A 12,996-nucleotide genomic window follows, 5' to 3' on the forward strand; every position below is an offset into this window, starting at 1 on the left:
GGAGACGGAGGGAGAGAGGAGTCGTCAGTGAGGTTCGGGAGCAGCTCGGCGTACGTGGCGTTCGGGTGCAGCGAGGGTGTGCGACTACGAGACAAATCCCAGAGGGAGAAGCCCTCAGCACCGCAGACACAGAGAGACCACCGGGACTCGACGACATCGTCCGCGGTGACCGTGTCCAACAGTGCGGTTCCAAACGGCAGCGGGCCTGCGTCAGAGAAGCAGTTCAAGCGCCGCAGTTGTCAGATGGAGTTCGAGGAGGGCATCTCCGAGACCCGGTCTCGAGAAGAACTGGGGAAGATCGGGAAGCAGTCCAGCTTCTCTGGGAGCATGGAGATCATCGAGGTATCCTGACAAACAATGGACCGGATCAGAGCTGGCCCCTGGGGGCAAAAATGGACCTGGTTAGAGGGAGTAGGAGGAGAGGACAAATGAGGTGGGGCAGAGGAGTATTTTCTATGCTTCCCACATAGACAGTGTTAAAGACTCCAACTGAGAGAAGGACAAACAGATTCACAAGCCGAGAGAGATAATGTGAATTGGTTAGCTAGCGAGCTAGCATTCGCACCTGGACTAGTGCTGTGCAGCCCGCTGACAGACAGACAGAGCCTGAGATGTGGTGCTGAGCAAACTATAACCATACAGAACTACCAAACAAAGCTGAAGAAAAGTCCATAGGGGGAAAAGGGGGGGTGGCTGTAGGTACTGAACCTAACTTCAAACTCTTCGTCCATCTGTGCTGTGTCACAGATAAAAGAAATGACCCGGGGCAAGTGTCATGTTGCACCCTATGACCCATAGAGTGCCCTTCTTTTGACAGAGCTCTGACACAAACTCCGCTTGCCTACCGGTCAAATGTAGTGTGCTTCGATGGGTGTATAGCTTGTGATTTGAACCCAGCCCTGTGTTTCCTCCTAAAGCTTCACCCCAGCGTCAGCAAGCCTCAACCCTAGCATGGCTACGTCTGCCCCCTTTCCCTGTGGCTCTGCCCGCTACAGACTCTACATAACATCAACAGCAACAATAACAGACTCCTTAGCAGCACTGTGCCCTGTTCACGTCACCACAGCACAAAGCAGAGAGACCCCTCTCTCTCTAAGGACTAACTCTATAGGCGGTACTGCATCCAAAACAATGAAGGATCCTCTGTGTTTTTCGGCGTGTTGATGAGACGACTTCGAGCGACCGTTGATGAAGACTCCTAGCGATGGGCAGTGTTTCCCCCTAAAGCACAGCGTGTTTTTTTTTCTGACATTGGCTCCCTTGTTTCCAGTGTTAACAGTGTGATGTGACTGAGGTTTCGGGGTGGTGGGGAGGGTTTGGTTTCATCGCCCCCTCAATGTAGTGGAGTCCTGTACGCGCATGTATCGCTCCACAGCCCCTATGTACACCCCGACCCCACCCTGACCCGTACCCCTGCCCCCCCCCGCTCCCAGTCACCACTGAGCATGCACCAGAAAGGCTGACTACAGACAGACAAATACTATATATACAATATGAATATATATAGCAATTTTAATGGACTTCTAATGGACTTTTTTTGTTCAGTTATAGTTTTAATTTATTGTATTGGTTCATTCTGGTAATGAGAAATAATATAATGTTTTGTGGAATTTTTTTCTTTTTCTTTTGTTGATTTATTATTATTATTATTATTATTTGCTGTATGGTATTTATGAACACACACTCATACAAATACACACATTCAACAAATTCAAGCGAGCAATATGTGCTGTTCCTTCTTTGGGGAGAGTGATGTATGACTTTGAAATGCACTTTTCTGCTTTCTGACAACAAGTCCAGTTACCATCCACTCCTGCAGTTTGTCCCAGAACACCCCGGCAACACGATACTCCATGATAAGTCGTGTCTCCAGTTCTGATTGTACAAACATAGAAGCCTCTGGTCGGTGTTAAGAAGATGGCACAGACGTCCCGCTGTTAAAATCTTTAATAACAGGATCTCTGTTTGGGTTCCTCGGCTGTGTGTATTCATGGCTTCATCACAATTGAGGGCTCTGGCGTCAACTAAAGAGAGCGTTTGTGTGTGTGGGAGACGGAGCAGCGCAGCGCTCTCTGATCACTCTCGCATACGGTGAACCAGAGTGTTAGAAACGCAAACATTTCTGTCCATTTCTGGAGGGCTTAACGTAAAACAACAACTATATGCAAATAGATGCTGCTTCACAAGTTTGAGGTTTTAAAGACATCCGACTCGCACCGAGTGTCCTCTCCGCTGGCTATCCTACAGTGCCCAGCGCCGGTTTATCATCACAGTGTGTCCCCCAAAGCTGAAACAAACACCCGCACACACACATCCTATACTGTATGCACTTACACATATATCCACACATGTAAAGCATAGGCCCTACACTTCTACAAAGAGACACACACACCCTTTTGTTTGTTCTCAGGGGATCTTTCAGTGAGCCAAGCCCGGCACAGGGTACACAGCTGCTGGTACATCAGCACAACGCATGTCCCTAAAGCTCCCTCGCTTTCCTTTTCTCTTGTTTCTCTTCTTTCTTATTCTCCAAAGCTTTGATAAAAACTGCGTAACGACATGGAAAGGAAAAAAAAAAAAAATAGAGGATCTCCGTATCCTGAGGTGGAAGAAATGAAAACTTTGCTCTCCTGGTGCGAGATGGTTATTTATTTATAATGTAATATGTGTTTTTTTTCTTCGACCCTTAATTAGCTTTTCTCTATGGCGAACTCTGCCCTTTGACCTTGACCCTATGTGCTGCTGTAGCTAAGTTCAGATAGATTTCCTGTGTTCGGTTCTCCCCCCTAACTGGCCCGAGGCTCAAGCAGCCTCTCCTCTCCTTCCCTCCCTTTCTATATTTTTAAGAAAGATGTTGTTATAATTATTTATGACATGTAACACAATGATGCAGGCTGTCCCAATTGCTAAAATTGTTGGTATTGATTTATTATTATATTATTATTATTATTATTATTATGTTGTGTAAATAGCAACGCATCTAAGAACATTGATGAATTTAGGTGAGTTTTTAAAAGAAAATCCTGATACCTTAGGCTGCTTGACGCAAAAATACCTCAGGTTCTATTGAAAGGCTTTTCCTTCCCCTGTACATGTTTTGTGAAAATGAGACAAAAATACAGACATGACAAAATACAAACTCCTCTCTGCTTCTTCTTCTTGTGTGCTCGCATGGGGCCGGACGGGCCTGGGAACACCACCGCACAGACACACAGGACTTTAAGAAATCCTACATCCCGCAGCCCTGTTATTGATTTTGTGTTTAACAAACTCCGCTCCGACCACAAAACACAGCTTCATTGATTCTTCTCCCAGACACTTTGGACGCCATAGGCTGGGGATGAATTATTTAATAGACAAGCAATATTCAAAGTCATTGCCTAGAAAGAAATTGCCAGATTATCTGGAAAAATTGATTGCTTATAACATAATTAGATTGGATCGCACTTCGACACAGAGCTTTTCCATCAACAAAACATGTGTAACCCGAATAATATAAAAGTCAACATTCTACAGTTAATTTTTCCTCAGTTCCAGTTCATGAAGCAATTCCTACATATAGGAGACAGTATTGGCTGTTAGTTAGAATTCACATAAGATTAAAAAAAGTGAAAATCTGAAGTTAGTTGACAGTAGAAATACGCCCCTGGGTAAACCGCAGGGTTGTGACACGTCTGTGGCTCCATCAATGACACAGTCCCACGGGAAAGAGAGAGAGAGAGAGAGAGACCCTGAGGCACAGGCTCACAGGAGAGAGGGATATGAAAGAATATATGGATATATGTATGTGTGTGTGTGTGTGTGTGTAGCGGTCCAGCCTGGAATAGGAAGAGGATCTATAGTACAGCCGTGCCTCTAAGGAATGTTTCCCTGTTGTTCCCTCTCTTCTCTCTGATTGGCTCATTGTCTGTGTTATCCCTCCACTTCCTCCTCTCATCGCTCCCAACACACACACACACACACACGACAGGGTTTCAGGTCTTCCCTCCCCTGTTTCCCCGCTCCACCTCTTCCTTATCGGTCTCTGTCTGCGGGAGCAGCGATGGGAGGGGAGGCCGGTGAGGGTGCGGTGTTTGCCCAATGATGTGATGTGTTTGAACAGCGCTTACCTCCAGGGGATGAGAGAATGAGATGAGGTAGTGGTGTGTGTGTGTGTGTGTGTGTGTGCATGTGTGTGTTTGTGTGTGTGTGTGTGTGTGTGTGCACGCATGAGAAAGAAAGAGAGGTATTTGCCCCCAGAGAACATAGTGTACATGAATGTCACAAAAAAACAGCTTCCCAAATCCAGCGGGGGGCCGATTCATCCCGGCCCTCTATGGGGGCTCGACTACAAAGGCAGTTTTGGTTTCATGATGTCACGGTGGAATTTCACCTTCGTAGAATCAAACAACGTCTCTCTGCAAACAAAGCATCTCTCCCAAAAAGCCCCACCACCATTTAGCGCCGTGTAGCCAGAACAACCAGTGTGTTGTTGTGGCAGTGACGAATGAGGAAACGGGGAGCCGCAAAGAAGATGGAGCAGTGAACGTCCTTTCAGCAAACACACACACACACACACACACACACATACACACATACACATGCAAAACCAGATGGCCCTTGGCCTTTTTCGGTGAGCACAATGCTTTCTTAATGAGCGTTTCACTGAGTCCAATAGGAGACAGGCAGAGGTAATGGCATTACCAGCGTCTCCAGCTGAGTCCCACTGCTTTTGTGTGTGTGTGTGTGTGTGTGTGTGTGTGTGTGCGAGCCTGGAAGCTTATTTTATGGCCATCAAGGGAATTCCCCCTGACAAGACCACCGCGATAATGGAATACATAATAAACCTCACCTTCACTTTCATTCTTTCTACATGAACGGCCTATACCTATTGTGTCGGTGTGTGTATCCACTGGATCATAACGGATAATCCCTTCACAATATGCTCCCCCCCTGTGTGTGTGTGTGCGTTCATTTGTTTCTCAAGGTGCCCTCAGCACGTATTATATGGATCTGCATCTCACACAGCAGGTCAGGTAACCTACCTATCTGCAGTCTGTCCTCCGCTGTGCTGAAGTCTGCACTTCTCTGTAGGTTTCCCGTTACCAACGCACTGCTGTGCTTCTTGGACATCCTAAAATAGCTCGCTAAACCGCTTTTCATAGTTATCACTCTGTGTTTTTAAGCCCTCAGTTATATCTTGACAGGCCGAGCATTTTGAGTGCCTCTTTAATTTACATGTTCTTTGTTTACTGAAACAAAATATCCCACTGCTAGCATCCCATTTGCCATTTTGATTGGGTTGTTTTCATGCTGCGTTCAATGGATGGCCTGGCATTCAGTTTAGAGGGAGAGGGAAGTCAATGCCAGGGAATCAGCACAAGAAATGAATGCAAATTGTGTGTGAATACAAAGTGTGTGTGTGTGTGTGTGTGTGTGTGTGTGCATATGTGGGTGTATGTTTGCGTGCGTGTATGTTTGTGTTTGTGCATGAATACGAGATGTGTTTATACGTAGGTCTACATGTATATGCATTTGTGTGTATGAATGTGTGATGCATGTACGTGCATGCTTGTGTGTGTATGTGGGCGTGTGTGTGTGTGTGTCCTCCTTCTCACGTCGGTTGATGGCTACCAGACGTGTCCATGCTGAGTGGCTGCCTGGCGCCTGGTCCCGGTTCCTTCTATATGGAAACTGTTAGGAACCGTTACGTCAGCACGGCACTCTGCGCTTTTCCACTCTCACACATATGCGCACACACACACACACACACAAAGTGCATTTACACACACACACATTAAGACACATTCTCACAGAACATATTACTCTCTTTCCCTCCTTCCTTCCTTCTCTCTCCTTCTCTCTCTCTCACACACTCAGAGAGACACACTCCAACACACACACTCATTACACACGTTCGCTGCTCGAAAGTTACGTCAGCAAAGCATTCCACACTTTTCCACGCGTCGGCGAGGATGACTGATTCCAAACAGCATTTCTTGCCCTCCTTTTTTTTTTTTCCATGGAAAACTCTTGTCCTTATATAACCCTAAGTTTGGCGGCCTACTCTTCCTACTCCCATTTCTCTGTCTGTCTCTATCTCTTTCTGTCTCTCTCTCTCTCTCTCTCTCTCTCTCTCTCTAATCTCTCTCTCCTTCCTACCCATCTCTCACGCAAACAGGCGGAGAGTGGAGCATTGGGCCGGGAGGCTGGGCAGATGTGGTAGTTCCCCTCTCCCCGGTGCCAGGCCAGCAGCGGCAGCCTTGGTACAAACATGTGTGTCCAATATTCCCTCCCCGCCGCTGCCCTCGCACAGCAACAAGCATTCATCAATCTGTCTCCATTTCAACATGAATTACAGCCCACTGCAGTGAAATGAACTAAATGAATGAACGGAGAGAGATCATTAGTGCATTTGCTGCAGTTGCAAACTAGAGTGTGTGTGCATGCGTGTGTGTGCATGCATGTGTGTGTGTGTGTGTGTGTGTGGCCTGTGGTGAGGATCCCCGGCTGGCTCTGAGGCTGGAGCTGCTGCTGCTGCTCAGCGGGCCTCAGGTAATCCCACTTAATGCAGTTAGCGTTGTCATGGCCACCTGTGTGTTACACATTGCAGCATTACAGCAAGACAGAGGGGGCGTCTAGACTGGCAAAGCACTCCGAAACAAAGAAAGGCTTCGAGGAGCAGACTGTGCCGTCTGGAGCTGAATGGAACCAAAGTGCTCACAGAAATGGGTCACGGTCACAGTCAGCGAGCCACTTGGTAGATTTTCATCAATCACAGACAGATTCAATATAATTTCTGTCAATTAAGGTGATTGAGTGCGTCGGGATGAGAGGGGCTTGATTTGTGCACCGAGCAGCAAAGGTCTGCGGATGAAGAGCCACTCTGATCATTCAAGCAGGTGTTACGTAACTTGCTGCTGCCACCTACTGTTGGCTCCCAGTCAAAGTCAGCGGCTCCGGCTTCTGTCCCCCTGACAGAAAGGTGAGAGGCGATCGATAGTTTTGTTCCACGAGTCAAGCCAGCGGCAGATTGAATATACATCAGTCTGTCAGTCCTCGGGTTTCGCTTAGCATCTGTTTTCAGAGGATGCAACAGAATGGTCAGAGAGAGAGAAAGAGAGAGAGAGAGAGAGAGAGTAAACGCACTGTCAACCCATGCGTGTGTGCCTGTGTGTGTTTACATGTATGTGTGTGGCACACTCCCTCATCACTGTCAATGGGTGTGTGTGTGTGTGTGTGTGTGTGTGTGTGTGTGTGTGTATGGTCAAAGTGCTGACTAAAGCAGCTGGTGGTGCTGACATCTGTCTCTGTCTCTAATGGTAGAACAGACTGCAACAGCACTCTTTCTCTCTCTCGTTCCCTCTCTCTTTCTCTCTCTCTCCACCCCAGCATCAGCCCCATCAGCACTCTCTGCCCAGGTCCCAACCCCATCAATGCGTCCACACACACACACACACACACACTGCTCCTGCTACTGTAGTCAGCAGCGCAGAGCACACAGCAGCGCATATCCCATATCTCAGCGTCTGCACCTCCAAAACCACATCCCGGACCACCACCGAAGAAGATGCGTAAGGTGGATGTGGCACCGCTGACACAAGGTCAGACATTGCCTCATCTCCCTAAATGATCAAGGACGGGATGAGAAGTAGCGTAACTTAATCACAGGTCTGTGGTTGACACATAGGCAAAGTCTTCACCTCAGGTCATAGTTTCCTCATACTACAAGACTTCCTGAACCATTTAAGTATCGAAGCTGCCCGGCCCTGTTAAGTCCAAGCCAATTAAGTACCAAAACTGCCCTTTTTTTAATATTAATGTGCACTGAAAAAGCCTATGACTAACACATTATACTTTCACAGGACAGGTTTTGCTTCAAGGAGAAAGTTTGTGCTCAACAACAAGAGTAGAGGTGCGACCTTAAAAATGATGGCAATACATGGAAATAATTAGATGAGACAATCTTTCTATACAAAACGGACTTTTTTTTATTAGAGTTTTACATTCAAAACAGGACATTTCGGTCATGAAGATGGTTTGGTTTGACAAAAGTCTCCATGACCAAAACACTGCGTCATTAATGTAGAACTCGGTTTTAAATAGAGAGTGTCACACCTAATTTTGCCCAGCGTATGTAGTTACACACAGTTTTAGAGGATCAGGGTGAACACTTTGTTGTAATTTTTCACAATCACTTTCTCAGGTCAAATTGGACTTAAAAACATGCCCATAATTGGCAGTTAAGCCATAATCTGCTTAACAAATCTCATAGTATGTGTCCGGCCTATGGCAGTGAGGAGTGAGGACTTGTAGGCTGCTAAGACAAAAGGCTGAAGCGCTCACTCACACACAGCAGACTGCTTGCTGCTGACACACAGTGTCTGTGGCTGCTGCTCTGTTATCATTTCTCTGCTCTTTGCCCATGACCTCAGAGCCACATGTGTGCTATTTCTGTTGAGTTGCTGCTGGCTGAAAATGACTTCATGTCTGATTTGCCTGAACCAGAGGGGGGAGGGGGGGGACCATATCACTTTGTTCATGGAAAATGTACTGCATGAAAACAGCATGCTTTGATAGTTAAAGTATCAGTCAATTAGTTTTGGTATGATGCGCCCAAGGCAAGTGCTGCACCTCCCCTCCTGCATCCCTTTTTTTATGAATCCCAAATCATCTTCGCTATTATAGCCTATAAGCTGCCTTTGGCCTACCTATTCTTCTGGTCTCGCGTCTCCCCTCGTCTTTAATCCGTTACATCGCCCCTTATCTCTAGTCAGCCTCTTCTCTATTCTCTCCTTCACCCCCACACCTCCCCTTCTTTCTCAACTATAGCAGCAGATTCACTCTCCCACTGCAATTCCCAATCCATCCTCTGCTTTCCTCCATCTCTCTCCCTCTCTCTCCCTCTCTCTCTCTCTCTCTCTCTCTTTCTCTCTCTCTCTCTCTCGCTCTCTCTCGCTTTCATTTCTCACTTCTCTTATTCGCTCTCTCTCTCTCTGTAGGATGGGCGGTTGAGTGCTGGAGCCAGGTAGGTCTGCAGACATGAGTAATGTGGCTAAGACTGACTCACACACCAAGACATCAGCCGTCAGTGTGGAGCCAGCAATGACACAAGCACAAACACACACACACACACACACACACACACACAAGATACCGAACCAACACAGAGGCAGCCAGACTTGGCGGTGCCGACAATCTGAAACCTAGTCATACATGCAGCCATTATCATCACCTTATATTATGTGATCATCATTGAGAAACTGAAAATGAATCCATCAGCCAATGATGAGATCAGACTGCTAACAGTAAATATGTTTAGGACGCACACATATCTGCTGGTGTGCCTGGAAGCAATTAACATGATACATAGCAAAGAATTACATTTAGAATATTTAGCTTATGACTTAGTGGCATCACATGACTGACTTGATGACATCATTTGCAGACTGATGGCAACGTGAAACAACTCCCCATTGTTTTTCATGCCTCTCTGTATTTAAGACCGGCTCTCTATGAATCACTAACCAGTCCAAGTAGAACTGTAATAAGACAGCTTCAAATCATACGCTATATCCTGCTGATGTAGTTAGCGTTTTGGGAGGGGATTTTAAAAAATGCTCACATAATTTAGATGTAGATATTGTGTGATTGTTGTGATCCCCTTCTCACTCTGCCCCCCCTGCTCACCTTGACATGCAAACGGTCAGCTGGATGGACTGACAAACAGGTCTCATCAGCAGAGAGGGTTCTTACCAGAGTGAACACACAAACACACACGTACACACACACACACGCACACACACACTCATCCTCGTTGCATCTATTACACATTTATTATTCATGCGAGAGTAATGCGAGGTGTCTCCGTTTTAATGCCTCCTAATGGCTTTTTGAGTTACCGCCGCCAGCTATGAATAAATCATATCAGTCATGCTGCAGCCAATACCTCACTATGGCAGCACTGGGCTGATCTATAGGTATGTGGTTGTGTGTGTGTGTGTGTGTGTGTGTGTGTGTGTGTGTGTGTGTGCGTGCGTGTATGTGTGTTTACATATTGATGGTGCTGGTTGTCACAATATGTCTGTTCTCTTTCTGATCCAAAAAAAAAGCTGGATAGATTTTGAAAAACAAAAGAGGCTGTTTGTGTAATAATCATTAACTGAGGTCTGTGTGTGTGTGTGTGTGTGTGTGTGTGTGCGTGTGTGACACATGCAGAGATGTACTGTTAAGATACCTCCAGACATGGCAGGTTACACAATTCACTCTTGTTGCATTATGGATGTTTTTAGATCCTACACTTTGGCCTCATTGCGAAAATTCAAGGTTGATTATAAAAAATTAAATGACAGCGCTTTTATCATGACATCCAAAACAAAACAAACAATGCTGTGACTTCCTGCCTCTGCTGTGATCAAGGGTGATATCTTGACCTGACTAATTGCCCTCTTCAGGTGGCAGCCTCTCCCACAGAGTGAGTAGGATACAGGGGGAACTGAGGCAAATCTCTCCCACAAACTGCTGCGGCTGGTCGGCGTAGGATGGGAACATATCGATCCCTGGATCGCTCAGTATTGACGAGAGGATGGATTTCAGGAAGTGACCTTGGCTTACCCAGAGGCGCACCTGACCAGAGCGCGGCTCGTTTTCCCATAGCGCACCTCTCTGGCACCAGCCTCCCCTCTGACAGCAGACAGCGGGTTACACCCTTGTGAAGGGTATGGGTAATGATGCGGCGCTTCAGTGCAGTCATGTGTTGAAATGCTGTCATGTCCCACGGGTAACGCCGCATTAGCAGTGAGTGACCGGTCTTTCGGAAAGTTTATGGAGGGGATGGTGCAGCCGATATATAAAAATAAAACAAAATTTGGATTAGAGAGACCGCTCCATATGTGAGAGATCATAGGTTCAGACCCTGTTGCAGCCAGTGTATGTCAGCCATGAGTCCTGCTGAAGCGCTCTGGAGCAAGGCACTGAGGCCCGATCTGCTTTTTCATTGCAGGTCCCTCTAGAATGAAAATCTGAAAACATATTTGCTTCTCTATGCAGAATCATCACTTCCACTGCCCATTTAGTGGCTGAGAGGAAGATACCTGCTGGCACAGATCCAGGACCAGCTGATTCCTACAAGATGCAAAACATAACAATATTGGGCGGAATTGTGAAGCTGAGAGTTGTGTGACTTTATGCACTGGCCCTGTATCAACAAACATCCCACAGCGCTCTCCAGTGGCTATTAATGGCATTACATCAGACTTGAGTGTTCCACTGGCTTCCTGTCAATCATTGCTCTAACTCCGCCTCCTGTAGACCTGATTGGTTGGCCGCCAGGGCGCTGGAGTGTCAAGCAGCCAATCATGTAGCTCTGCCTCCTGTTAACAGGGCTCCTATTCTCAATGCCCTCTCACTTGCCTGTGTGCAATTGTTATTTATAGAAGCGTGAGGATCCAGAGTGGAGCAAGGAGGAGGAAGGGAAGGAGGGAGAAAGTAAGGAGGAGAGGGTGAGACAGAAGGAAGAGAAGGAAGAGAGGAGTATTAAGATTTGATGGCCACCATAAGTCTTACTCTAATGGTCTTTCGGAGAGAAAGAGAGGGAGAGGGGACCAGTCATTTTTGCAGGGCAAAGTACATATTGATCCTCTCATTGCAAACTGCAGCTGTTTGATTGATGGTTTTCTTATAGAGGAAAACTGGGTGAATAGAGAAAAGGCACTGAGAGAACCAAAGAAAAGGGCTATTAAAGCAATACAGAGAGAATGGGCTCATTGGGTGGCAATGGGGGTCAGGTCAAGGCAGAGGTGCATGATGAATTCAGGGATTAAATATATTCCTGTTCCCAAATAGAATCCCAAAATAGGAATAAATGACTCATGGGGCAGACCAGGTTTCTTGTATGGGCACTAAATCACTAGATCTGACATCTTGTATCAAAGCTAAGTGGCATAGAGACAGTTGGTCCAGCGTACACCTGACGTCCAGGCTTTTATCCTCTCTCAACACTTTGGATGAACAAAACCTTAATGTACACTGAACTAATAAAATCTCATCTTGACTGACTGAATAAAGTGTAGCATGGCAGGCAGGGGATCAATTAACTAAATCCTAACGTATGGCAAATTCCTGGCATATACTGTAATATCAATCATCACCAAACACATACGGAGTCAATGTCTGGGGACAAGTAGAGCAGCGGTTGATTCTATACTATAATTATCATCCGGCCAATGTGATAAATTATTAAATACCTGCCCTGCACAGGTGCACACACTTCAGAGGGGGCAATGCTCCTGAACGCTCCCCTGCTTTTTTAAAACCAAATAAATGTATTGTACATTTTGCTTGGAGGGCAAATTATATTCTCCATTATAATGATAAAAACTACAGGGCCAAATTTAGACTCACTGAACCTGAGTGCCATACCTTGTCATACCCTTGTGACAGCAGGGCAGATGGGTGCTGTCTTAAAGGGGAATGCGAATGAATTTCAGCAGCATTCAAATCTTCATTCCTATGCCCAGGGACAATTAGTAATAATTCAGAAAAGAATGTAGAGTTTGTCCTGTCCCATAATCATAATGTCACAACACATGACAAAAGATGGAAAGGGTGACAGAGAAGTAACTAGGAGGATTTTCCTGGAATATGGGCACATTTTCTGCAAGATAAGTAACAATTCTACTATAACAATGGAACTGGTTGGAATGTAAAACTTCAGATTAACATTTGATTCCACAAAGTCAGTCTCCCATTCATTGGCAATACAGCATCTTGATGACAAACTAGACTAGATCTGGCAGAGAGGGTATTTTTAAATAGGATCTACTGCTGTTTGGATGCTCTATTAATAACATGAACTGCCAAAATGAATGGGATTCACCTATAACTAACTTGCTAACTACATATCCCATTGCATCGATATTCATACAGCTCTGCGTGACACGCGTTTTACGCACATGAGAGAGGGAGTGGGTCGGGTCTGTGTTTACTTCCGGACTCCGTTCTAGACTTCGTTCAGAA

At 46.1% G+C, this 12,996-nt stretch overlaps 1 protein-coding gene across 2 annotated transcripts in view; it reads left to right on the forward strand.

Annotated features, from left to right (window-relative positions):
- Positions 1 to 1,064, forward strand: part of dusp8a (dual specificity phosphatase 8a) — a 38,432-nt gene extending 37,368 nt beyond the window's left edge. For both annotated transcript variants that reach the window (XM_071895130.2, XM_071895129.2), the window contains one exon: positions 1 to 1,064. This exon is cut by the window's left edge and continues 931 nt beyond it. In XM_071895130.2, coding sequence (XP_071751231.1) covers positions 1 to 351 — 351 coding nt within the window. In that variant the 3' untranslated portion in view covers positions 352 to 1,064.
- Positions 1,065 to 12,996: the final 11,932 nt, after the last annotated feature.

The sequence above is a fragment of the Centroberyx gerrardi genome, chromosome 4, assembly GCF_048128805.1.
Source record: "Centroberyx gerrardi isolate f3 chromosome 4, fCenGer3.hap1.cur.20231027, whole genome shotgun sequence".
NCBI classification, from domain to species: domain Eukaryota; kingdom Metazoa; phylum Chordata; class Actinopteri; order Beryciformes; family Berycidae; genus Centroberyx; species Centroberyx gerrardi.